This window comes from Schistocerca cancellata, chromosome 10 (assembly GCF_023864275.1).
Source record: "Schistocerca cancellata isolate TAMUIC-IGC-003103 chromosome 10, iqSchCanc2.1, whole genome shotgun sequence".
Taxonomy (NCBI): Eukaryota; Metazoa; Arthropoda; class Insecta; order Orthoptera; family Acrididae; genus Schistocerca; species Schistocerca cancellata.
The window spans coordinates 174907356-174934724 of record NC_064635.1 but is presented as its reverse complement, the minus strand read 5'-3'; the positions used below and the strand labels follow the sequence as shown (position 1 = coordinate 174934724).

Here is a 27369-nt window from a genome sequence, read left to right as displayed (position 1 = left end):
GATGATCATTCCTACCTATGTAGGTTGGGCTCAACAAAATATTTTCGCATTCGGAAGAGGAAGCTGGTGACTGAAATTTCGTAAATAGATCTCGCCGTGACGAAAAACGTCTTTGCTTTAACGACTTCCATCCCAACTCACATATCATATCTGCCACACTCTCTCCCCTATTACGTGATAATACAAAACGAGCTGCCCTTTTTTGCACCCTTTCGATGTCCTCCGTCGATCCCACCTGGTAAGGATCCCACACCGCGCAGCATTATTCTAACAGAGGACGAACGAGTGTAGTGTAAGCCGTCTCTTTAGTGGACTTGTTGCATCTTTTAAGTGTCCTGCCAATGAAACGCAAGCTTTGGCTCGCCTTCCCCACAATATTATCTATGTGGTCTTTCCAACTGAAGTTGTTCGTAATTTTAACACCCAGGTACTTAGCTGAATTGACAACCTTGAGAATTGTACTATTTATCGAGTAATCGAATTCCAACGGATTTCTTTTGGAACTCATGTGGATCACCTCACACTTTTCGTTATTTAGCGTCAACTGCCACCTGCCACACCATACAGCAATCTTTTCTAAATCGCTTTGCAACTGATGATGGTCTTCGGATGACCTTACTAGACGGTAAATTACAGCATCATCTGCGAACAACCTAAGAGAACTGCTCAGATTGTCACCCAGGTCATTTATATAGATCAGGAACAGGAGAGGTCCCAGGACGCTTCCCTGGGGAACACCTGATATCACTTCAGTTTTACTCGATGATTTGCCGTCTATTACTACGAACTGCGACCTTCCTGACAGGAAATCGCTAATCCAGTCGCACAACTGAGACGATACCCCGTAGGCCCGCAGCTTGATTAGAAGTCGCTTGTGAGGAACGGTGTCAAAAGCCTTCCGGAAATCTAGAAATACGGAATCAACTTGAGATCCCCTGTCGATAGCGGCCATTACTTTGTGCTGCGTTGCACAAGAACGATGTTTTCTGAAACCATGCTGATTACGTATCAGCACTATTAAAGTTCCAACCCTCGTACTTTTCGTTTGTGAGAAGTGTTACAGTTTTCTGCACGTAATACAGAAGATTAGCCTCTCGCTCCATTCTGCCACATTCACATCCTCTCCCGTCTGCTCATACAGCTTCAGACGGCTGGTGCACTGAAGGGGAACGGCGCTCCCTGGTCACAGAGCGACGCCCTCGGCCAGATGTCAGCACCAGTGTGGCCCTCGCCCCTGCTACCTGTAGTGTGGTACCGAGTGCAGTGTGTTTTGTGTGTGTGTGCCGCAGGCGGCCAGCGTGGTGCAGCTGGCGACGATGGCCTACCGCTGGGAGACGGGCGACTACATGGGAGGCTCCAACGACCAGACGCTGCAGCGCGTGTTCAACCCGGAGGAGGCCAGCCTGCTCCGCCGCCCGTACCTCAACTCACTGGAGATCATGTGTAAGTCCCGGCAGCCAGTGTTAACGAGGGTGGTTCAATAAGTACTGTCTCACTTCTACCACACGTTTCCCCGCGGGTTTTATCAAAACGCTTTTCCTGAATGGGGTGACAACTTATCTCCTATCTGGGCCTAGATGTTGTTGTTGTTGTGGTCTTCAGTCCTGATACTGGTTTGATGTAACTCTCCATGCTACTCTATCCTGTGCAGGCTGCTTCATCTCCCAGTACCTACTGCAATCTACATCCTTAGTGTATTCATCTCTTGGTCTCCCTGTACGATTTTTACCCTCCGCGCTGCCCTCCAATACTAAATTGGTGATCCCTTGATGCCTCAGAACATGTCCTACCAACCGATCCCTTCTTCTAGTCAAGCTGTGCCACAAACCCCTCCCCAATTCTATTCAATACCTCCTCAGTAGTTATGTGATCTACCCATCTACTCTTCAGCATTCTTCTGTACCACCACATTTCCAAAGCTTCTATTCTCTTCTTGTCCAAACTATTTATCGTCCATGTTTCACTTCCATACATGGCTACACTCCATACAAATACTTTCAGAAACGACTTCCTGACACTTAAATCTATACTCGATGTTAACAAATTCCTCTTCTTGAGAAACGCTTTCCTTGCCATTGCCAGTCTACATTTTATATCCTCTCTACTTCGACCATCATCAGTTATTTTGCTCCCCAAATAGCAAAACTCCTTTACTACTTTAAGTGTCTCATTTCCTAATCTAATTCCCTCAGCATCACCCGACTTAATTCGACTACATTCCATTATCCTCGTTTTGCTTTTGTTGATGTTCATCTTATACCCTCCTTTCAAGACACTGTCCATTCCGTTCAACTGCTGTTCCAAGTCCTTTGCTGTCTCTGACAGAATTACAATGTCATCGGCAAACCTCAAAGTTTTTATTTCTTCTCCATGGATTTTAATACCTAATCCGAACTTTTCTTTCGTTTCCTTTACTGTTTGCTCAATATACAGATTGAATAACATCGGGGATAGGCTACAACCCTGTCTCACTCCTTTCCCAACCACTGCTTCCCTTTCATGCCCCTCGACTCTTATAACTGCCATCTGCTTTCTGTACAAATTGTAAATAGCCTTTCGCTCCCTGTATTTTACCTCTGCCACCTTCAGAATTTGAAAGAGCCTAGATGTGGTACGCCTAATTCTGATAAATGGTGACAGCTATCACTAACAATTATCAATTAATGTTTTTATAATCATACATTAAAGAATATCGCCGTAACGTTAACCATCAGCCAGGTCATGTTACGAAAATTGATCAACATAACACACAAATGATAAACACAAGTCCTTGTGCACATCACTACTGTGAAACGACTGTGAGCATATTAAGAATGACTACATAAATTATATCAATGTAAATTAAGAGGCGTGTTTTTTAAGTAAGGTCCGTTTTGTTGTAGAGACTATTAGTTCTCGCGCACACCGCAACGAGCGCGTGCGTCGTGAACCGGCATGCCTCGGGAACAACTGTGCTCAGTTTCAGCTCTGGAGCTAACCTGTACGCTACTGTTCTGTGATCTCAAAATGATTAAGACTATCAACTTGCCCGCCGCGTGTGAGGTTCGCTCAGTGATACGGATGTTGTCAGCAAGGACCCTGCCTGCTGTAGAAATTCATCGACAGATTTGCGAAGTATACAGTGATACTATATTCCGGAGGTAAAATAGTCCCCCATTCGGATCTCCGGGCGGGGACTACTCAAGAGGATGTCGTTATCAGGAGAAAGAAAACTGGCGTTCTACGGATCCAAGCGTGGAATGTCAGATCCCTTCATCGGGCAGGTAGGTTAGAAAATTTAAAAAGGGAAATGGATAGGTTAAAGTTAGATATAGTGGGAATTAGTGAAGTTCAGTGGCAGGAGGAACAAGACTTCTGGTCAGGTGACTACAGGGTTATAAACACAAAGTCAAATAGGGGTAATGCAGGAGTAACTTTAATAATGAATAGGAAAATAGGAATGCGGGTAAGCTACTACAAACAGCATAGTGAATGCATTATTGTGGCCAAGATAGATACGAAGCCCACACCTACTACAGTAGTACAAGTTTATGTGCCAACTAGCTCTGTGGATGACGAAGAAATTGAAGAAATGTATGATGAAATAAAAGAAATTATTCAGATAGTGAAGAGAGACAAAATTTAATAGTCATGGGTGACTGGAACTCGACTGTAGGAAAAGGAAGAGAAGGAAACGTAGTAGGTGAATATGAATTGGGGCTAAGAAATGAAAGAGGAAGGCGCCTGGTAGAATTTGTACAGAGCATAACGTAATCATAGCTAAAACTTGGTTCAAGAATCATGAAAGAAGGTTGTATACATGGAAGATCTCTGGAGATACTAGAAGATTTCGGATAGATTATATAATGGTAAGACAGAGATTTAGGAACTACATTTTAAATTGTAAGACATTTCCAGGGGCAGATGTGGACTCTGACCACAATCTATTGGTTATGAACTGTAGATTAAAACGGAAGAAACTGCAAAAAGATGGGAATTTAAGGAGATGGGACCTGGATAAACTGAAAGAACCAGAGGTTGTACAGAGTTTCAAGAAGAGCATAAGGGAACAATTGACAGGAATGGGGAAAGAAATACAGTAGAAGAAGAATGGGTAGCTTTGAGGAATGAAATAGTGAAGGCAGCAGAGGATCAAGTAGGTAAAAAGAGGAGGGATAGTAGAAATCCTTGGGCGACAGAAGAAATATTGAATTTAACTGACGAAAGGAGAAAATATAAAAATGCAGTAAATGAAGCAGGCAAAAAGGAATACAAACGTCTCAAAAATTAGATCGATAGGAAGTGCAAAATGGCTAAACAGGCATGGCTAGAGGACAAATGTAAGGGTGTAGAGGCTTATCTCACGAGGGGTAAGATAGATACAGCCTACAGGAAAATTAAAGAGACCTTTGGAGAAAAGAAAACCACTTACATGAATATCAAGAGCTCCATTGGAAACCCAGTTCTAAGCAAAGAAGGGAAAGCAGAAAGGTGGAAGGAGTATATAGAGGGTCTATACAGGGGCGATGTTCTTGAGGACAATATTATGGAAATGGAAGAGGAGGTAGATGAAGATGAAATGGGAGATCTGATACTGCTTGAAGAGTTTGACAGAGCACTGAAAGACCTGAGTCGAAACAAGGCCCCGGGAGTAGACAACGTTCCATTAGAACTTCTGACAGCCTTGGGAGAGCCAGTCTTGCCAAAACTCTACCATCTGGTGAGCAAGATGTATGAGACAGGCGAAATTCCCTCAGACTTCAAGGAGAATATACTAATTCCAATCCCAAAGAAAGCAGGTGTTGACAGATGTGAAAATTACCGAACAATCAGTTTAATAAGTCACAGCTGCAAAATACTAATGCGAATTCTTTACAGACGAATGAAAAAACTGATAGAAGCCGATCTCGGGGAAGATCAGATTGGATTCCGTAGAAATGTTGGAGCATGTGAGGCAATACTGACCCTACGACTTATCTTAGAAGATAGATTAAAGAAAGGCAAACCTACGTTTCTAGCATTTGTAGACTTAGAGGAAGCTTTTGACAATGTTGACTGGAATACTCTCTTTCTAATTCTGAAGGTGGCAGGGGTAAAATACAGGGAGCGAAAGGCTATTCACAATTTGTACAAAAACCAGATGGCAGTTGAGTCGAGGGACATGAAAGGGAAGCAGTTGTTGGGAAGGGAGTGAGACAGGGCTGTAGCCTCTCCCCGATGCTATTCAATCTGTATATTGAGCAAGCAGTAAAGGAAACAAAAGAAAAGTTCGGAGTACGTATTAAAATCCACGGAGAAGAAATAAAAACTTTGAGGTTCGCCGATGACATTGTAATTCTGTCAGACACACTAAAGGACTTGGAAGAGAATTGAACGGAATGGACAGTATCTTGAAAGGAGGGTATACGATGAACATCAACAAAAGTAAAACGAGGATAATGGAATAGAGTCGAATTAAGTTGTGTGATGCCGAGGGAATTAGAATAGGAAATAAGACACTTAAAGTAGTAAAGGAGTTTTGCTATTTGGGGAGCAAAATAACTGATGATGGTCGAAATAGAGAGGATATAAAATGTAGACTGGCAATGGCAAGGAGAGCGTTTCTGAAGAAGAGAAATTTGTTAACATCGAGTATAGATTTAAGTGTCAGGAAGTCATTTCTGAAAGTGTTTGTATGGAGTGTAGCTATGTATGGAAGTGAAACATGGACGATATATAGTTTGGACAAGAAGAGAATGGAAGCTTTCGAAATGTGGTGCTACAAAAGATTGCTGAAGATTAGGTGGGTAGATCACATAACTAATGAGGAGGTATTGAATAGGATTGGGGAGAAGAGAAGTTTGTGGCACAACTTGACTAGAAGAAGGGATCGGTTGGTAGGACATGTTCTGAGGCATCAAGGGATCACCAATTTGGTATTGAACAGCGTGGAGGGTAAAAATCGTAGAGGGAGACCAAGAGATGAATACACTAAGCAGATTCAGAAGGATGTTGGTTGCAGTAGGTACTGGGAGATGAAGAAGCTTGCACAGGATAGAGTAGCATGGAGAGCTGCGTCAAACCATTCTCAGGACTGAAGACCACAACAACAACAATATTTTTCATTACGTCCTTGTAACAGTGGGAAGAAAGAAGAAGTAAAATAGGTAATGTAGTGTGTACTGCTCGTCGGGAGACCCCGAGGGATGGGAAAAAGCATTTCTCCTGCTGCACATAATGGCCCAGTTTCCTTGCAAAATTCAAATGGCTCTGAGCGCTATGGGACTTATCTTCTGAGGTCATCAGTCCCCTAGAACTTAGAACTACTTAAACCTAACTAACCTAAGGACATCACACACATCCATGCCCGAGGCAGGATTCGAATCTGCGACCGTAGCGGTCGCGCGGTTCCAGACTGTAGCGCCTAGAACTGCTCAGCCAACCCGGCCGGCGTTTCCTTGCAGATGCGTGACAGCTGCATCTTAGTATTCTTAAGGCGTAATGGATGTGTCTATGGTGTAGTGTTGCGTTTATGTTGTATGATGTTATTGAGAGATGGGGGAGGGTGACACCCAATGATGGCACATAGAATACTCTCGAACAGCACCAAGGGTATCGCTGAGCTCAATGTCCTCATCTGATAGACGGATCACAGTCAACTCTGTCACCCACCCCACTTTGGAGAGTTTTGAACTTCAATCCAGGACACTGTCTGGCACAGTGACTAATCATCAGGAGCCTTACACTAGCACCTCTCCTCACCTTACTGGCAAAATAACAGTTATGAAGATTTCATGCACCACTTAAATTCAGACCTGCATACCTCCGGGTCGAGCGTCATCCCACAGGCGAGCGATAGCAATCTCAGCTGTGGAGGCAAGTTAAAAGAAGGTTTGCAGCTAGTGGTGAATGGATTGCACCGTAGAAAGAAAAGGGACGATATTGTGGTGATGATGATGATGATGACGATGGGGTCCCATACTCCGAGAACCGTATGGGACGATGCGGGAGACCCGCACCGCCGAATAGGCAAGGTCCTGGTGGAGGTGGTTTCCCACGTTATTGCAATCAGTCATAATTTGGCAACAGTAAGCAAATTCAGCCAATACACGTAATTGTTTAAAGAAATTCTAATATCATAATTTGAATTGGCAAATGAATCACGAGTGCAATACACTTCCAAATAAAACTTCATAAAAATAGCTATTAACAGTTGAACAGCGATCAAGATATGAACGTTTGTTCTTAAATAGCCCAGTCTCATATACACTGAAGCCGTTTACGTAACTGGAATTAGATTGACGCACACTTGTAGAGAAGTTCAGTACCCTTGCTATTCACGCAGTTATTGATTGCTGTCATAGTTCGTGGCACACTTTTTAAGTTGTGGGATCAGTGCACTATCAGTTGACAAAACTTCGTAATCTTCTCAGTCTTTTTGTCCACACTCCAATTTCATCACTTCTTTCTTATTCGAATATTAGTTATTCATCAGTAAGTCGTACTGATACCTTTATTTTTTTATGTTGCTAGTTAAATGCACCTTCTTCCATGGCTCCATATTTACCTTGGCAACTGCACCAAAATATCATTTACATTTGCAGCATTCTTAAAAAGTTCAGAAACAATACTTCAGTTAATTCGTGAACACTAACGCAAAAAAAAAAAAAAAAGCGAAACAGAAAATAATATTTCATATTAACACGAGAGACGTTCAGAATGTAAGTTCCGATTGTACGCGAAATGGTAACCACAGTAAAAATCGATGAAACTTTGCACAGATGTATTGTGCAGTGTTTGTAGGATGCCCATCACTCGAGACACTTCCTTCTTTTCAGTCCTGAGCGCACAGTGATAACGTAAAGATGCCTAGAGATTAGTGTCTCCAGCCAATATGACGGCCTGATGAGAGATTTCGCCTGATGTCAGGCAGCCCACATAACATAAATGCCATGCATTTTCTTCTTTGTGACAATTTTCAGTCGCACTCGTGGCTAGCGTTGCTACCTCTGGATCACGGGGTCCCATGTTCGATTCCCGGCTGGGCTGGGGATTTTCTCTGCACAGAAACTGGGTGTTTATGTTGTCCTTATCGTTTCATCATCATCATCATCATCCTCATCATTCGTGACAGTAGCTAGATTAAACTGTGAAAAAATTTGGACTGTGAAAAAAATTGGGACTTTGTATGGGCGCTGGTGACAGCGCAGTTGAGTGCCCCACAAACGAAACATCAACATGAAACATCATCAGTCGGACTCTGGTGGCACAATGAAGATGCTTGCACAGGATAGAGTAGCATGGAGAGCTACATCAAAGCAGTCTCAGGACTGAAGATCACAACAACAACAATTACATTGGAGTCATTGCGATTTATGATGGCACCAATGGCATTAAAAAGGTGGTAGATGGTGCTTATAGGGTGTTTTTTTTACCGCGGACAGAACTGCTTGCTCTGAAACATGCTGCCATGCTGGCCACAAGGTTACTAACGAGTTCTTTTGTTAGGGCGTTCCATCCCTCCACTAGCTCTGGTGACAACTGCTGCGTGGTCCTTGGGATATGTTGACGTGCTCTCATCAATGCATCCCACATGTGGTCTATGACATTGAAGTCCAGAGAACGGCAGTTCAGTCCATTTGCTGAATATCCTCTCGTTCCAAAGCACCTCCACCTGATCTGGCCCATACGGCCGTGCATTGCCATCTTTATAAAATGAAGTCACGGACGAATGCACCCCTATAAAGTTGGTTGGTTGATTTGGGGAAGAGGACCAAGCAGTGAGGTCATCGGTCTCACCAGATTGCGGAAGGACAGGGAATGAAGTTGGCTGTGCCCTTTCAAAGGAACTATCCCGGCATTTGCCTGAAGCGATTCAGGGAAATCACGGAAAACCTAAATCGGGAGGCTGGACGTGGGTTTGAACCGTCGTCCTCCCGAATGCGAGTCCAGTGTGCTAACCACTGCGCCACCTCACTCGGTGTGTTGGTCCAGTCTTCACGCCCTTGGCACCTCTGGAAACTGTGTCGCCAACGTGATGATGTCAACATAACACAATGCACTTGTTCTCGGATGAAGAACCGTTCCCAGCAATTCGTTGTGCCACTGTGGAGCGTGAGATTACAGGCCTTGCATTCCTGTTAAATATGATTGCTGTTGCCCACGTTCTTTCGTGTGAGTCCCTTCCTGCCTGTTGTACATTGTAGTGGTCATCTACTGCTGTAGTTTACCATGGTCAACCACGTCCTCTCCTCTGGGCAGCAGTGCCTGTGGTTTGAAACACTCCCTGCGAATGTGAAACAATACTATGAACAATAACATATTCCTATGCTACACTATGCTTCGCCTTTCTTCCAGTTTCCCAATGGTTCTTGCCAAATATTGTCCCTGGACCACATTCTAATGACAAACATTACCACAGTCCACCTTAACAGTTAATTGCCGATTCACACATTATGTCGCTTCAACTGCCTCGTGTTGAGATGCCTGCCCCATTTGGCACTATAATCACGCTATGTGATGTCCAGATTTCTGTGCATGACTGGCAGACCACTGGCAACATGCTCCTTAACTTTAATTCATTTCCTCTGACCCGGTAAAATGTTATGTTACTTTATCTGTCTCGTCTGTAACTTTTGCAGAGCAGTGTAATAACTTTATATGAGGGGTGTTCAGTAAGTAATGCAACACCTTTTTTTTCTTGCCAAACAGTGAGTGAAAAAATGTGGAATTTGTTGCGGTACATAATGGAATATTCCCACTTCAGCACCTGTAGTTATATACCCTTCAAAATGGCGTCTGTAATGTACGCCAGAGAACTGTCATTGAGTTTGTTTTAGCAGGAAGACGGAGCATCACAGATATTCATAGGCAGTTGCAGAATGTTTACAGAGACCAGCAGTAAACAAAAGCACAGTAAATCATTGGGCAAGGCATCTCTCATCACTGCAATCAGGTCTTGCAAATCTGTCCAATCTCCCACTTACCAAACAACCACACACAGCTGTGACTTCTGCAGTGTTGAAACGTGCAGACACTCTCATTCGAGATGATCCACGGATCACAATCAAACACATTGGAGCACAATGTCTGTCAGTTGGGGTTCTAAAAGGTGAGTGCCCACTGGATTACTCACTGCCTAACAGAAGGCCACAGAGAGTAACAAAGAACCTTCTGCGCGGAATTGTTGCAGGTTATGGGGCTGATTGTGACAATTTTTTGTCACACTCAGTCAGAAGTGAAGCAACTTGGATTCGTCATCTGGAATGGAAAACAGAACGGCAATCCGTGGAGTGGCACCACGTCAGTTCTCCTCTGAAGAAAATGTTCAGTGGCACATCCTCGTACAGTATAATTGTGACGACAGTCTTCTGGGGTTCTGAAGAAGTTCTTCTGTCCGATGCCTTCCCTCGTGGGCACCAATTGACTCTGAAGTGTATTGCACTACCCTCAGGAAAGTATGTTCATTTCCACAAAAATCCAAACATACTTCTTCATGAATGCGAGTTCTCACAGAAGTCTGCACACTCAAAAGAGCTCGCAAAACATCGTCGGACTGTTTTCCCTCATCCACCCTACAACCTGGACCTCACGCCTTGTGATTTCCAAGTGTTTGGTCTAATGAAGGATGCACTCAGCAGAAAGAAGTACACGGATGACGGGGAGGTTACCGATGCAGCAAGATGTTGGCTCCTTTTAGATTTAGATTAGATTAGATTAGTACTTGTTCCATAGATCATGAATACAACACTTCGTAATGATGTGGAACGTGTCAGGTTAATAAAAGGTGTCTATACAAGATATTACATTAGACAAAATAATACATGACACTCAATATTTTTATTTTTTTTTTATTTTTTTATTTTGTAAATTTTTTTGTGTCTTTGGGAAATTACCCACTTACTATATCCAAAAATCCATCTAATGAGTAGAAGGAGTTTGCCATTAAGAAATTCTTTTAATTTCCTTTTAAATGCTATATGGCTATCTGTCAGACTTTTGATGCTATTAGGTAAGTGACCAAAGACTTTTGTGGCAGCATAATTTACCCCCTTCTGAGCCAAACTTAGTTTGAGCTACAGTGAAGATTTCTAGCTCTTTAAATAAGTGTCTGCAGGATGATCTTGGATGATCTCCAGCAATTATTCTGATTACACGCTTTTGTGCAATGAACACTCTTTTACTCAATGATGAGTTACCCCAGAATATGATGCCATACAAAAGCAGAGAATGAAGATAGGTGTGGTAAGCTAATTTACTCAGATGTATATCGCCAAAATTTGCAATGAGCCTAATAGCATCTATATTTATTAATGGGATCATTCCATTTACTGTGTGGAACTGTATATACTGTGTTGTGTCAAAGTTTAATGAGAGCTCATTTGCAGAGAACCACTTAATGATGTTCTGAAAAACATCGTTTACAATTTGACCAGTTAATTCTTGTCTGTCGGGTGTGATAGCTACACTTGTATCATCGGCAAAAAGTACCAGCTTTGCATCTTCGTGAATATAGAATGGCAAGTCATTAATATATATTATGAACAGCAGAGGACCCAAGACCGAACCTTGCGGCACCCCATTCTTGATTGTTCCCCAGTTTGAGAAGTCACCAGTTTTTTGCATATTATGTGAACTGCTAATTTCAACTTTCTGCACTCTTCCAGTTAGGTATGATTTAAACCATTTGACCACTGTCCAATTCATACCACAGTACTTGACCAGTAAAGTGGTACGGCGTAGGCTTTATAGGCTCTCCCAATAAGGTGATGTAAGTGTGAATACCAAAGGGACCAAACGGCTGAGGTCATCAGTCCAGTGATGCAAGTCCATCACATGAAATGGAGATTATGTTGAAAAATGAGGTTTGTAGCGGAAAGAGTGAGGAATGAAATGGTGTTTTGGAAAATAAAATCAATCTGCTTGCAGAAAAAAATGTATTGCACTACTTATTGAAAGACCCTCTCATGCTATTGTATTTTAACTTTTTAAAACATGCTCAAGTGACAATTTTTTTTTTATTCACTAACCTCTCTTTCGAGATGCCGTCACACCCGTGCAGGGCTACCACACTTCTGACACCCTCCCGCCTGCACCTCGGTCGTGTGTGGCACTTGAGATACAAGTTTGTGGCTTACGAGTGTGTGCACTGTGTTGCAGTACACACATCTTTGATGTACAATTTGTTGAATCAAACAGAAGATGTGTGATTCAGGGATTTTCTTAATTGTTATTGTTACATTATTTTGTTTTTTATCAAATAATACACTCCTGGAAATGGAAAAAAGAACACATTGACACCGGTGTGTCAGACCCACCATACTTGCTCCGGACACTGCGAGAGGGCTGTACAAGCAATGATCACACGCACGGCACAGCGGACACACCAGGAACCACGGTGTTGGCCGTCGAATGGTGCTAGCTGCGCAGCATTTGTGCACCACCGCCGTCAGTGTCAGCCAGTTTGTCGTGGCATACGGAGCTCCATCGCAGTCTTTAACACTGGTAGCATGCCGCGACAGCGTGGACGTGAACCGTATGTGCAGTTGACGGACTTTGAGCGAGGGCGTATAGTGGGCATGTGGGAGGCCGGGTGGACGTACCGCCGAATTGCTCAACACGTGGGGCGTGAGGTCTCCACAGTACATCGATGTTGTCGCCAGTGGTCGGCGGAAGGTGCACGTGCCCGTCGACCTGGGACCGGACCGCAGCGACGCACGGATGCACGCCAAGACCGTAGGATTCTACGCAGTGCCGTAGGGGACCACACCGCCACTTCCCAGCAAATTAGGGACACTGCTGCTCCTGGGGTATCGGCGAGGACCATTCGCAACCGTCTCCATGAAGCTGGGCTACGGTCCCGCACACCGTTAGGCCGTCTTCCGCTCACGCCCCAACATCGTGCAGCCCGCCTCCAGTGGTGTCGCGACAGGCGTGAATGGAGGGACGAATGGAGACGTGTCGTCTTCAGCGATGAGAGTCGCTTCTGCCTTGGTGCCAATGATGGTCGTATGCGTGTTTGGCGCCGTGCAGGTGAGCGCCACAATCAGGACTGCATACGACCGAGGCACACAGGGCCAACACCGGGCATCATGGTGTGGGGAGCGATCTCCTACACTGGCCGAACACCACTGGTGATCGTCGAGGGGACACTGAATAGTGCACGGTACATCCAAACCGTCATCGAACCCATCGTTCTACCATTCCTAGACCGGCAAGGGAACTTGCTGTTCCAACAGGACAATGCACGTCCGCATGTATCCCGTGCCACCCAACGTGCTCTAGAAGGTGTAAGTCAACTACCGTGGCCAGCAAGATCTCCGGATCTGTCCCCCATTGAGCATGTTTGGGACTGGATGAAGCGTCGTCTCACGCGGTCTGCACGTCCAGCACGAACGCTGGTCCAACTGAGGCGCCAGGTGGAAATGGCATGGCAAGCCGTTCCACAGGACTACATCCAGCATCTCTACGATCGTCTCCATGGGAGAATAGCAGCCTGCATTGCTGCGAAAGGTGGATATACACTGTACTAGTGCCAACATTGTGCATGCTCTGTTGCCTGTGTCTATGTGCCTGTGGTTCTGTCAGTGTGATCATGTGATGTATCTGACCCCAGGAATGTGTCAATAAAGTTTCCCCTTCCTGGGACAATGAATTCATGGTGTTCTTATTTCAATTTCCAGGAGTGTATATTCTGCAACAGCCAATTGTTACTAATATTGCTCAGGCTTCAGAAATGGTGCTGGGCACCTACTGTGTTCACATGGTTTCATTTTTCAATGTTTTGTGTTTGCTTAAGCTGGTGTTATGGTGTGAAGTATCATTTTCTGGTGTTTGAAAATCAGTTATGGCATCTGCTTAAATAGCATGCATGACATGTGAAGTTGTCACAATATTTTTGCACTGTGAAGATGAATGTAATGTCAACAAAAAGTTATAGGCTTTTTTATCCATACCCAGCCTCCTTCCTGTTGTAAGAAGAAAGCAATTGTTCACCTCAAACATTGGGAAAACCACATTGAGAAAGATGATGGTGGCAGCAGATATTTTTGTCTTAGCTAGCAGTGTTTCGCAAGAATGATGCCGCCTTTCTTTCTAGTCCTCTCTGCTGAGGTTAGTTTCATATGACCTGCACTGAGCTGTTAGGAAGCTATCAGCATGTCTCTAAATTTGTTCAGTATTTCTTGTCATGCCTGCTAAGTAGTCAGTAACATGTTGCATGGATAATATGTGCAGTATATGATATCAATATACAACAAATCAGTTTACACACTATGAGCATAATCCATCTGTGTGTATGTGTTGATCATATAAAATAGTGAGGAAAGGAAATGGTTTAGCAGCGAAAAATATGTATGACATCTCTATAAACATAATCTACACATTTTCAAATAAAAATTCACATGTTAAAAGGAATACAGTTCCATTATTTTTAAATGTTGATTCTACTGGGAATCTTTTGTGGTTGAGAAGGTAATGAAAATCTTTGTTGGTGTCTAATGTACCACATCTTGACCCAATATCAAGTACAAGAAGAAAGAATGTTTGTCTAATGTTACAATTATAACAACAAAAACAATCAGTTTTTGACAATATAATGTGATTTGATAGATAAAAAATCTATTCACCAAGTGGCGGCAGAACACACACGTGAAAGGAGGTTATAATTAGACAAGATTTTGGAACCAGTGGCTCCTTCCTCAGGCAGAAGGATTGAAGGGGAAGGAAGAAGGGTGAAGAAAAGGACTGGAGAGGTAAAGGAAAAGGAACAGATTTTGGAAAAGTCATCCAGAACTGCAGGTCAGAGAAGACTTTCTAGACAGGATGAGTAGGAAAACCTGTATCTATATGCTTCACTCTAGATTATCCCTGGTAATGGGGGGACTTGAAAACTATGGATAGTTGAAGTCTGTGGATAACTCAGAATTGTTTTTGAACAATGCTATAATTATGCATTTTATTATTTCTATTGAACTGTTACAGATTATTTGCAGAAAATTTCATCAAGGAATTTGTGTAATTATGCATGTATGATAAGATTTTGTCCAACAAAAAGTTTTCTCCTAAAATATGAGCCATCTACATTACCAGAATGTCACCCAACATCACAAAAATGAAAATAAACCAGTAATAAAAAAAGTACAAGAACTGCTGAACCTAGCTTCCAGCAAGTTCAAGAACATGTTTTCTTGAGATCAAATTCTTAGCTACATGTTCATCCTGAAATGCTAAACACTTTGTTCTACTGTTAAATTCCTGACCAATTAGAAAATATATGATTGATATCTTTGGTATTTATGTGCTGAACTGAATGTGCTATATTTATACAAAATTAAATAAATGATGCTTGGTGAATAGTAGTTAAATATTTAGCTTGAGAACATGTCTCTTCATTTTTACTGCACTATACAGAGGAAGAATCAGCATTTTTTGCTAATCATAAGAAAATACAGTACCTATCAATTATTGGTGATGATGAGAGACTTGAAAACCATGGATAATTGAAGTCCGCAGATAATTCGCAATTATAGGACACATTAAGGTATTAGGATTGTTCAAAAACAAAAATTAACTAGAATATCATAATTAAAATTACTTAACTAATTTTAATAATAATTTATACTGTAATGATCACAGTGTGTGTGAAAATAGGGTACTTACAAACAAAACGGTACAGTTCAGCTTCACATCAGATTAGACTACTTCGAAACAAAATAGTCATGCATTGATTTCTGTATCAGTGAGGTAGCCTGTCTGTTACAAACTGCACTACAAATTTGATGCATCACCAACTTGTCCTAAAGTGGAGCATCTTCTTGCTGTTCCAGATAGTCCTATAAGCCTTTGGCCTATTGACCTGCTGATGCATGACTGATAACTGTTTCTGTAATTAGATGAATGTTCTCGTCTTCATTGCTATCAGTCACTTCCTTTGATTTTCCTTGTATCCACTGAAAAATAACACTGTCACTCAACATCTAATGGTATGGCTCTGTGCAGTTGGCATAAAACCTGTTGTGATTTCCTATGCATGCTGTGAAGTTCTTTATTGGATACAGAAGTGTGAAACAGATGCTGTTTATAAACGGAGAATTCAGACATTAATTTATTCTACATCTAATATTAAATAGTAAAAATAATACATAACTTTGTTGCTGAAGTGGCAGCATCAGTTGCTACAGTAACTTCGAATGTAGAAATACATACAGGTACAAAATAATTATAAATCTATCACTCTTCAGTGCAATGTCTGGTCAGAAGATGTCAAACCCTTACGACTATGGAAGTCTGTAAATGTTATTCAACTGACAAACATGCAAAAAGGGGTCTGTGCATGAAAATTCAAACTTAAATATACCAACCACTGGAGCTCCAGAGAGGGGATACTTATATCTCACAGACACCAGCTCAATTGTTCGTGGCAGTGCCCTCACACCACAGTGGCAGCTGCAGGAAACATGGCGGTGTAACTGGTGGCGTGCGTATTTGAAATTGTGGCTGACCAAATAGGAGCTGATACCACAAAACCATTCGGAAATAGTTTCTTTGTCAACTGTTTCACACGCTGGAGTACTTACAAAAACAACAGCTAACATTACTAATGAGCAGTCGTCTCCGTTGTTGGAATTACTTAGCTCATAAATTTTAGAATTAATATTTTTCAATGACTTTGCTGTGGTTGATTGTTTTATCATACTTCATGCTTTCAACACATATCTGCCAAAGTTAATTATTTCTAAAATGTTTTAAGATTGCTGCCCTCATCAATAAGTTTTTGTAGCAGACTTCCTCCACAAATTTTCTTCGTGGCAGCAATGACACCATGATTCACTGGCTGGATTAAGGCTGTCACATAAGGGGGGGGGGGGGGGGTAAATATTTTACAAATATCATCCTGTCAGCTGATTTCAGAATGTTTTCGTTTGGATGTGATAGTGCATTGTCCAGTAATAATACAGCCTGTGCAGGTTGACCTTGTGGCACACAGCAATTATTTTTGAAATGCATCAAGCCTATATTTGTGTGATCCCAACCAAGCCTACATTTATTCCCATACCATCAGCATAAAACAACACAGTTATCCTTTTCTTGCTTGATTTATAATCTGGCACTCTGTGTCCTGAAAGCTAAAGTCTTTGTTGGTACACTCTTCTAAAATGATGTGGTTTCTATTGCAGTGTAAATTTGCTCAAAGTCAAAATTTTCTCATGCCATAATCTCCTGGAAATCATTACAAAATTCTGAAGCAGCCTTATTATCCCCACTTAACTTTTCTCCTTGGACAGCAATCGCCCAGATATCATGATACTGAAACTTCCTGGCAGATTAAAACTGTGTGCCGGACCGAGACTCGAACTCGTGACCTTTGCCTTCCACGGGCAAGTGCTCTACAACCTGAGCTACCCAAGCACGACTCACGCCCCATCCTCACAGGTTTAATTCTGCCAGTACCTCATCTCCTACCTTCCAAACTTCACAGAAGCTCTCCTGCAAACATTGCAGAACTAGCACTCCTGGAAGAAAGGCAAAGGTCCCGAGTTCGAGTCTCGGTCTGGCACACAGTTTTAATCTGCCAGGAAGTTTCATATCAGTGCACACTCTGCTGTAGAGTGAAAATTTCATTCTAGAAACATCCCCCAGGCTGTGGCTAAGCCATGGCTCTGCAATATCCTTTCTTCCAGGAGTGCTAGTTCTGCAAGGTTCGCAGGAGAGCTTCTGTGAAGTTTGGAAGGTAGGAGACGAGGTACTGGTGGAATTAAACCTGTAAGGATGGGGTGTGAGTCATGCTTGGGTAGCTCAGTCAGTAAAGCACTTGCCCGCGGAAGGCAAAGGTCCCGAGTTCGAGTTTTGGTCCGGCACACAGTTTTAATCTGCCAGGAAGTTCCATATCAGCGCACACTACACTGTAGAGTGAAAATTTCATCCTAGTATCATGATACCATTTAAATATTGTTAACCAGCTGAAATTGAAGAAAAATGGGGCTCGGCTGGCGCATACTGGGTCAAATACTTGTGTGCACTCTGCTCATTTCTGTTGAAATTGTTCCAACATGATTTTCTCTAGTTCTGTTTTTGAGGACTTTTCGTAGCCTTCCACCATGATAAATTTTAACTGATAGGAAAATAAATTATATTGTCTTTGTTTTTATGAATATCTTGCATTGCAGTTTCACGTATATTATAAATCAATGCTAGATTTTGCACACCAATACTGCCTTCTTCAAATTTTTTGTACTATTTTCAGTTTCTGCTGTATCAATAACAACACAACACAACACATTTTTGCTTTTCAGACATTGTTCAGCATGAACAGAAGCCACTGACAATCTTCTGAAACATTCATGGGGCGTTGCTTGAGGTGTTTGAGCAGCACATTATTTACTACACTCTTTCTGCAATATGAGATTAGTGCTCACCTGCGATCACTCCTGGGTTAAAGAAAAATTCTCAGCTGCAAATAAAAGTGTGAGGTATAGGCCATGGATAATCCACAATGCCAGTCATCTGTCCACCGATAATCGAGAGTTTATTGTATGTCATTTTTTTTCCTATTTTTACTAAACTTGTGTTTTCACTTTGCAGATAGTCTTCATATATATATATAGACTTGGGGAACAAGAAAATCATTTAAGTTTTTTAACTATTTTCAGATACATATCCGCTGCTGATCATCAGCCTTATGATGAATGTGTTTGAGGTCATAAGTTGTGCAATGCTTCTCTATGGAGCCATGAAGGTAAGCCAACATATTATGTATCCAGCCAATAAAACTTGCATTTTACATAACTGAAGATATAATTTACTTTACATTATTCCAATGGTTGATTATGTGTGTGTGTGTCAACTGGAACACCATGTACACTTGTGAATATCTCTTTCTATTTCTTTCCCTTTCACTTAAGTTCTTGTTTAGATGTTAAGTGGCACAGAGGTAACACACTTGACTTGCATTTGGGAGGATGGTTGTTCAAGGCCCAACTGACGTTCTGGATTTAGATTTTCCATGAATTTCCTAAATTGTATAAGCCAAAAACCAGGATATTTCTTTTGAGAAAGAGAAGACAAATTTCGTTTCTAGTTTGAGCCTTTAGGAACTCTATTACATAGGGTGGAGTGGGGAGAAAGGAATGGACACGGAAGGAACCGTTGATGTCAACTGTATTGCCTCTTTATGTGGAATCGGCGGAAATGGATGAAAATGTGCACTGGTATGGCAGTATCCATTTTTGTTTTTAAACTCTCTAACCTACTGACCCAATTAAGGCATCTAACATTCAACACTCTAACCAGCTGAATACTGGTTTTGTTTTCCTTATGACAACATCCTGAGTAGTACCTGCTCAGAGATTGGAATAGGGGACCATTTTACCTCCGGGATATTTTACTTAAGTGGATCCCATCATCATTAAACCATACAATAGAGCTGCATGCCCCCAGTAAAAATAAAAATAATGGAAATAGTTTTCCCTGCTTTCAGCCATTTGCAGTACAGCACAGTAAGGTCATATTGGCTAACGTCATAAAGCCAAATAAGTCAATTTCCAGGTTGTCACCCCTCCAACCACTGAAAAGGCTGCTGCCCCTCTTCAGAAACTACGTGTTTGTCTGGTGTCTCCACAGTTACCCCTTCATAGTAATTGGACCCACAGTATGGCCACCCCCTCTCAGCCAGGTCCATGTTCATGGTGCAAGGAGGAGGGGGGTGGATTAAGTTTAATATAACAAAAACAAATCCCTTTTATGTTGTTATGGAGAAAATGTATCTTATCATTTGTAAACCTGTTGGCTTGTTTCACACCATAGCTAGTTGTCAAGAAAAGAAAAACCATGGGGGGATGGGAGGGGGGAGGGGGAGGGGAGGGGGCCTAATCAATCTGTTGTAAATCAGTATTTTTCTCACTGTTTGGTTGTCTCTGGAAAGACATCACTTAATAATTATACCTAGCAGAGTTTTGAGTGTTTTCATTGATATTTTTACACTATAGTTCCTAATGTAGGTCACTGATGACACTAAGAGAATATTTATTTCTCAATAAGTATGGCATACATACAATGAAGTGACAAAAGTCATGGGGTATATATATATATAAAAAGATGATGAGACTTACCAAACAAAAGCGCTGGCAGGTCGATAGACACACAAACATACACACAAAATTCAAGCTTTCGCAACAAAAGGTTGCTTCGTCAGGAAAGAGGGAAGGAGAGGGAAAGACGAAAGGATGTGGGTTTTAAGGGAGAGGGTAAGGAGTCATTCCAATCCCAGGAGCGGAAAGACTTACCTTGGGGGAAAAAAGGACAGGTATACACACACACACACACACACACACACACACACACACACACACACACACACACATCCATCCGCATATACGGTATATGCGGATGGATATGGCCCATGGCAGCAGACAACCGATACAAGTGTCATTGCCAACAGCACATCATCACCTGCACAATCTCTTCTGGGCTCATGACCATAACAGTTTAACCCTGGATAAAAGAAAAACCAGGGCCTGATCAGAGGAGTCCTGATATCAGTTGGTAGGGCCAGAGTGTGGCACAGTCTCCACAAAATCATGCACCTAAGTTGTCAACAAGACACTGTGCAGGGTGGTGGTATCTCCATAATTTTGTGGGCTGCATTTGCATGGAATGGACTGGACCCTCTGCTCCAACTGAACCAATTATTGACTAGAAAAGCTTATGTTTGGCTACTTGGAACCCATATGCAGCCATTCAGGGACTTCACATTTCCAGACGATGATGGAATTTTTGTGTATCACAGTGTGCTGTATCACTCGGCCACAGTTGTTCGTGACTGGTTTGAAGAACATTATGGATAATTCGAATGAGTGATTTGCCCACCCAGATTGTCTGACATGAATCCCACTGAACATTTATGAGTTATAATGGAGAGGTCAGTTTGTGCATAAAATCCAGCACCAGCAACATTTTCGCAACTGTGGACATCTACAGCGGCAGCACGGCTCAGTGCTTCTTGACGTGTTGTGACAGTGCCATGCTGAGCTGCCGTACTGAACCAGGCAAAAGGAGGTGTGACACAGTATTAGGAGGTATCCCATAAGATGTCACCTCAGTGTAATCCTGTTTTGAGGAAATAAGCCGCTGCTACAAAACTCCTATAGGCACCACTCATTAGTTCTGTTCACCCCAGATTAAGATTTTCTGTGATTTCCCTAAATTGGTCCAGGCAAAGGTCACGATGCTTGCTTTGAGAAGGACACAGCCAGGTTTCTTCCTCGTTCTCATGTAATCTGACCTCGTGCTGTGTCACTAGTGACCGCACCGTCGACAGGATGTTAAACTCTAAATTACCCCTTCTTCCTTCTTCTAAATCTTCATGATGAGTATGCTGTGACACTCGCACCCTCCGAGATAACGTCAGCGCAACTGCACACATACCGTGTGATCAAAAAGTCAGTATAAATTTGAAAACTTAATAAACCACGGAATAATGTAATATTGAACCACCCCATATTGCTAGACGTGTGAAAGATGTCTTGTGCACATTGTTTGGTGATGATTGTGTGCTCAGCCGCCACTTTTGTCATGCTTGGCCTCCCAGGTCCCTAGACCTCAGTCCATGCGATTTTTGGCTTTGGGGTTACCTGAAGTTGCAAGTGTATTGTGATCGACCGACATCTCTAGGGATGCTGAAAGACAACATCTGATGCCAATGCCTCACCATAACTCCGGACATGCTTTACAGTGCTGTTCACAACATTATTCCTTGACTACAGCTTTTGTTAAGGAATGATGGTGGACATATTGAGCATTTCCTGTAAAGAACATCGTTTTTGCTTTGTCTTACCTTGTTATGCTAATTATTGCTATTCTGATCAGATGAAGCACCATCTGTCTGACATTTTTTGAACTTTTGTATTTTTTTGGTTCTAATAACACCCCATGTCATTCCAAGCATGTGTGTCAATTTGTACCTCTCTATCTACATTGTTCCGTGATTTATTCAGTTTTCAAATTTATACTGACTTTTTGATCGCCTGGTACATTCACAATTGACGAACATGTAGCTACTTTCTCACACCCCAACTGGCCTGCAGGTCACTCAATCTTAATCCCATAGGAAATGCCTGGGACAATTCAACCAACCAGACTAATTATTGTCATCAGTCATTCCAATAATTGAAAATCTGGATAACTGAATCGGTATTCTTCTTAATATCACTTATCACAGAAGTACCTATACTATACTTATCAGCTAACTTACTGCCAGTGTCTCCTTTTTTTTAATTAATCAGTAATGTTTATTTAAACAATGGAAAATCCAGGATGGAATAATGACAATGTTATGAAGAGGATTGTTGTTACTCACCATTTAGTGGAGATGCTGAATCCCATATAGGCATAACAAAAAGACTGTGAAACAAAGCTTTTGGTCAAACAGATCTTCATCAGAATAGACAACATGCCTACAGACACTCATGCAAGTGCAACTCACATACACACGACCAGTCTCCGGCTAGCCTTGGCAGCCAGAGACAGTGGTCACGTATTTGTGAATTGCGTTTCTGCGAGTATGTGTGGTATATTGCCTATTCTGATGAAGCCCTGTTTTGCTGAAACCTGTGTTTGACACTCTTTCTGTTGTGCGTATCTGCGACTCAGCATGTCCACTGTATGGTGAGTAGCAACTATCCTTTTAATAATAATGTTTGTTTTATCTCAAAGCAATATCACAACTCTCTTGTGCTCTGACATTTTTAAGCACAGATATGATACTGCAGAGGGATTGACAACTGTCCAACTAAAAGAATAATGAAATGCTCATTGTGTGACTCAAACAATAATGAAACGCACAAGATAGAGGTTGCACGGGGTACCGCCCATTAGCTCCAATTCTACTCATAACATGTCTATGCACACATCAGTGCTCGTGGTTGACAATCTGGATACCTGAGGTCTCTGCTGTATTTTGAAGAGTGGGTGAAATGTAGCAATCAGTTTTCATGCAGTTCAGTTGCTCATAAGTGACTTCTGTGAGGTATGACATACTTGAATAAAATTTTATCTCTCTTTATCACTTAACTGAACCTATTATCTAAGCTAGAGGCTGTGTTACACGGATTAGCAAGGCTTCTTAAGGGGTTTGTTAATTTTTGTCCATTGTACTTAAATTTTTGATAAATTATCTCAGTGAAGTCTGGTGCACAACATTTGCATTCTAAAGATTATTTTTGGTAAATAAATTATTACTGAAGGCCATCTGAAATTTTTATTTGTTTTCCTTCCAGGAACGTTATGGATTTGTTTTCCCATGGATCATCATAGAGACCCTGATCGTCTCTTCGAGCTCTGTAGTCATGGTGCAGGTCTCCTCAGCATTCCTGTCTGACAAAGAATTCTATGCAGCTGGTATTGTTGGCCTTTTATTCTGCTGTGCATTTGTGGGTGAGTATACTGTGCTGCTGTAATTGCTAATTTGGACATAATAAGCTTGATATTATTAGAATATTATAGCACAAGGGTGGTTTGATCAGACTGATAAAAAAAACAAGAAAAATATTTGTTTTATAAACAACTCATCTTACTTCTTGACATAATCTCATTTGAGGAATATACACTTGATTCTCAAGCTTTCTCATCCCATCAGAAAGATAGGTTCTGTCAAACTCTGCAAAATACTCGCAGATTGCAACTCTCACTTCCTCATGAGATACAAGCCAAAGACTCTCAAATTAAGGAATGGAAGAAGTCACTCCCCCCCCCCAGTAAGTCTGGTGAATAGGGTGGATGAGGAACCAATTTAAAGTCCAATTCATGCAGTTTCATCATTGCTTTTGCTGATGTGTGGGATGTTGCATTATCCTGGTAAGAGCTTTTTTTTTGCTTGCTAACCTTGGTCTTTTTTCAACCAATGCAAATTTTAAATGATGCAGCAGAGAGGCATAATAGTGTCCTATTGTTGTTGTTGTGGTCTTCAGTCCAGAGACTGGTTTGATGCAGCTCTCCATGCTTCTCTATCCTGTGCAAATTTCTTCATCTCCCAGTACCTACTGCAACCTACATCCTTCTGAATCTGTTTAGTGTATATCTCTTGGTCTCCCTCTAAGATTTTTACCATCCACGCTGCTCTCCAATACTTAGTTGATGCCTCAGAATATGTCCTACCAACCAATCCCTTCTTCTAGTCAAGTTGTGCCACAACTTTCTCTTCTCCCCAATTCTATTCAATGCCTCCTCATTAGTTATGTGATGTACCCATCTAATCTTCAGCATTCTTCTGTAACACCACATTTCGAAAGCTTCTTGTCTAAACTATTTATCATCCACATTTCACTTCCTGTGTCTTATTATGGCTCCTTTTTCCAAGTAACCTATGATAATCATTGCTTGGGAATCCCAAAAAGCTGTGGCCCTTACCTTACCAGCTGACAAAGTGGTCTTTCCTTTCTTTGGCACAATTTTTCCTACTTTTGTCCATTGTTTATTGACTTTGGTGTGTAATGGTAGATCCAGGTTTCATTACTGGTCACAAATCAGCACAAAAAGGCTTTTAGATTGTGATTAAACATTGCCAGACATTGTACACAAATGTTGTGCTGGATGCACATATGGTCAACTGCGAGTAGCTGCAGCACCCATCTCAAACACAGCTTCTCCATAGCCATTTCTCCATGCAGGATATTAAGCACTTGTATACTTGAGATGTCCACAGTCTCAGCAATCTCACAAATTTTATTTGGTAGTCTTGTGTTACCACGTCATGGATTTTGTCAATGGTTTCCTCAATGGTGACTTCAGTTGGATGGCGGGAGTGCACTTAGTCTTTGGTGTTTGTCCAATGATGTTTAAATTCCTTAATCTAAAAGTAAATAGTCTTCAATGATGGTGCAGAGTCTGCATGAACCTCATGTAATTTGGTTTTTATTCGTGTGGCAGTCTACCCCTTCAAATTAAAAAGTTTAATAACAGAGAACAAAACTTGGTTTTCTCCATTTTCACACACAGTTGACCACTGACCAATCCAGACAGCTTTTGACAGTCAGCTGTATGCTGTACATTGTTGAAATTTTAATATGATACTTGGAATAATGAAGCTTATGAACCCTGATGGCACAACAAAAATTTTCTACTCTTTGATGGAAATTTACCAGACCTATCAAACTACCCTTGTATTTATGAAAATGGCAGCTATCCATCAGATTCTGAAAATTTTATTGTTATATTTCTGAAAATTACCACACTATCACTCCAGTATCACTTGCATTAAAAATACAAGGGTACTTCATCGAAGAATGGAAGAGGAATACTGAAAATAGAAGAGAAGCAGTTCAGTTTTAGAAGCAGGGGTACTTGATAAGTGGCCTTGGCAGTAATACTAATAATATTATTTATTCCATACCGCAATTCTATGCAGTTATTTACAGCCTTGCAGCATTGTGTATTTTTTATTTCATATACTTGGAAGCAGTAAAGGAAACAAAAGAAAAATTCGGAGTAGGTATTAAAGTCCATGGAGAAGAAATAAAAATGTTGAGGTTCGCCGATGACATTGTAATTCTGTCAGAGACAGCAAAGGACTTGGAAGAGCACTTGAACGGAATGGACAGTGTCTTGAAAGGTGGATATAAGATGAACATCAACAAAAGCAAAACGAGGATAATGGAATGTAGTTGAATTAAGTCGGGTGATGCTGAGGGAATTAGATTAGGAAATGAGACACTTAAAGTAGTAAAGGAGTTTTGCTATTTGGGGAGCAAAATAACTGATGATGGTCGAAGTAGAGAGGATATAAAATGTAGACTGGCAATGGCTAGGAAAGAGTTTCTGAAGAAGAGAAATTTGTTAACATCGAGTATAGATTTAAGTGTCAGGAAGTCGTTTCTGAAAGTATTTGTATGGAGTGTAGCCATGTATGGAAGTGAAACATGGATGATAAATAGTTTGGACAAGAAGAGAATAGAAGCTTTCAAAATGTGGTGCTACAGAAGAATGCTGAAGGTTAGATGGGTAGATCACATAACTAATGAGGAGGTATTGAATAGAATTGGGGAGAAGAGGAGTTTGTGGCCCAACTTGACCAGAAGAAGGGACTGGTTGGTAGGACATGTTCTGAGGTATCAAAGGATCACAAATTTAGCATTGGAGGGCAGCATGGAGGGTAAAAATCGTAGAGGGAGACCAAGAGATGAATACACTAAGCAGATTCAGAAGGATGTAGGTTGCAGTAAATACTGGGAGATGAAGAAGCTTGCACAGGATAGAGTAGCATGGAGAGCTGCATCAAACCAGTCTCAGGACTGAAGATGACAACAACAACATACTTGGAATGTGCCTGGCATTATCACATCTCACTCAACTGGTACATGATTGATCATTTTGTTGTTGATGATGTGATTCAGAATTTAAGCACACTTTTTGATGAAATTTGCCTGAGTTCATTATCAGAAATTTTGAGACGAGGTATAGAGACTGTAACCACAAATAGATACCTGACATAGTAATTTGGTTTAACTTTTTCATATATTCATATCAAATACGTTCAGAGGAGTGATGTGCATAAGAAGGACTTTAAAAAACTGGTACATGACTGTCCTGACATGGGTCCAACTACAAGCATTAAGTAACATTTTAACAATACAATACATAGTGTTTCATTATTGGAAACATAAGTTTTATGAAATGACATGCAATAATTTATGAGTTTGCCAAAAATCAAGTAGAAATTAAGTAACATACAACTCCAATGTTCTGTGCTAATAATCTCATTAGTCATACAAATATATTACAGTAAAATTGTATAAGATTACATTTGTCAGAAATGATGCATGTTAATTTTAAAAGTGCTGGTAATTTATAATGTGTAAGACAACTCTAATAATAATTTGTAATATTTGTACAAGATACAATGCACTGAACCGATCCTCTTTACTGTGTAAATGTTACATTATTAACTCTTTAGAGACCAGCTACTTAGAAGAATACGAGGCTTAAGAAACCAACCATTTATGCTGTCTCTTAAAGTGTTTCTGGCACATATGTAACTGATGTATCTTAAAGTGTAATACATACTAAAAAGGACCAAACTTCAAATTTAGTTCTTTGATAGATTGCAAATTTTAAAATAATGACAGAAAGTACATAATAATCTTCCCAAGAAAAAAGTGAGAGTTTAGTTTTTGAGCAATTTATTCCTCTTGAGATCCCAAAATTTCTTGCTCACTCAACAAATATGATATATTTGTATCAAAATTATAGCAAACTGCAAAACCTAATTAGTAGATGCACAAAATTATATCAGTGTGATGGAATTGGTTCAGTAATTCATAACAGTAGCTGCTACGTTCACTGATGTTCCTTTCAAAACGATTCTAGAAATTGGCAACAGAATGCAGCAGCAGTCAAAGGGCTGGTTCTGAGATGTGCATA

General features: G+C 41.2%; 1 protein-coding gene across 1 annotated transcript in view; it reads left to right on the top strand.

Moving 5' to 3' along the window:
• The window catches only part of LOC126106331 (lysosomal-associated transmembrane protein 4B-like), a 202084-nt gene that overhangs the window by 161731 nt on the left and 12984 nt on the right, over positions 1–27369 (top strand). The window contains exons 3-5 of the mRNA XM_049912579.1: positions 1290–1443; positions 18609–18694; positions 23232–23388. Of these exons, the coding sequence (XP_049768536.1) occupies positions 1290–1443; positions 18609–18694; positions 23232–23388 (397 nt within the window). The remainder of the gene's footprint in view (positions 1–1289; positions 1444–18608; positions 18695–23231; positions 23389–27369) is intronic.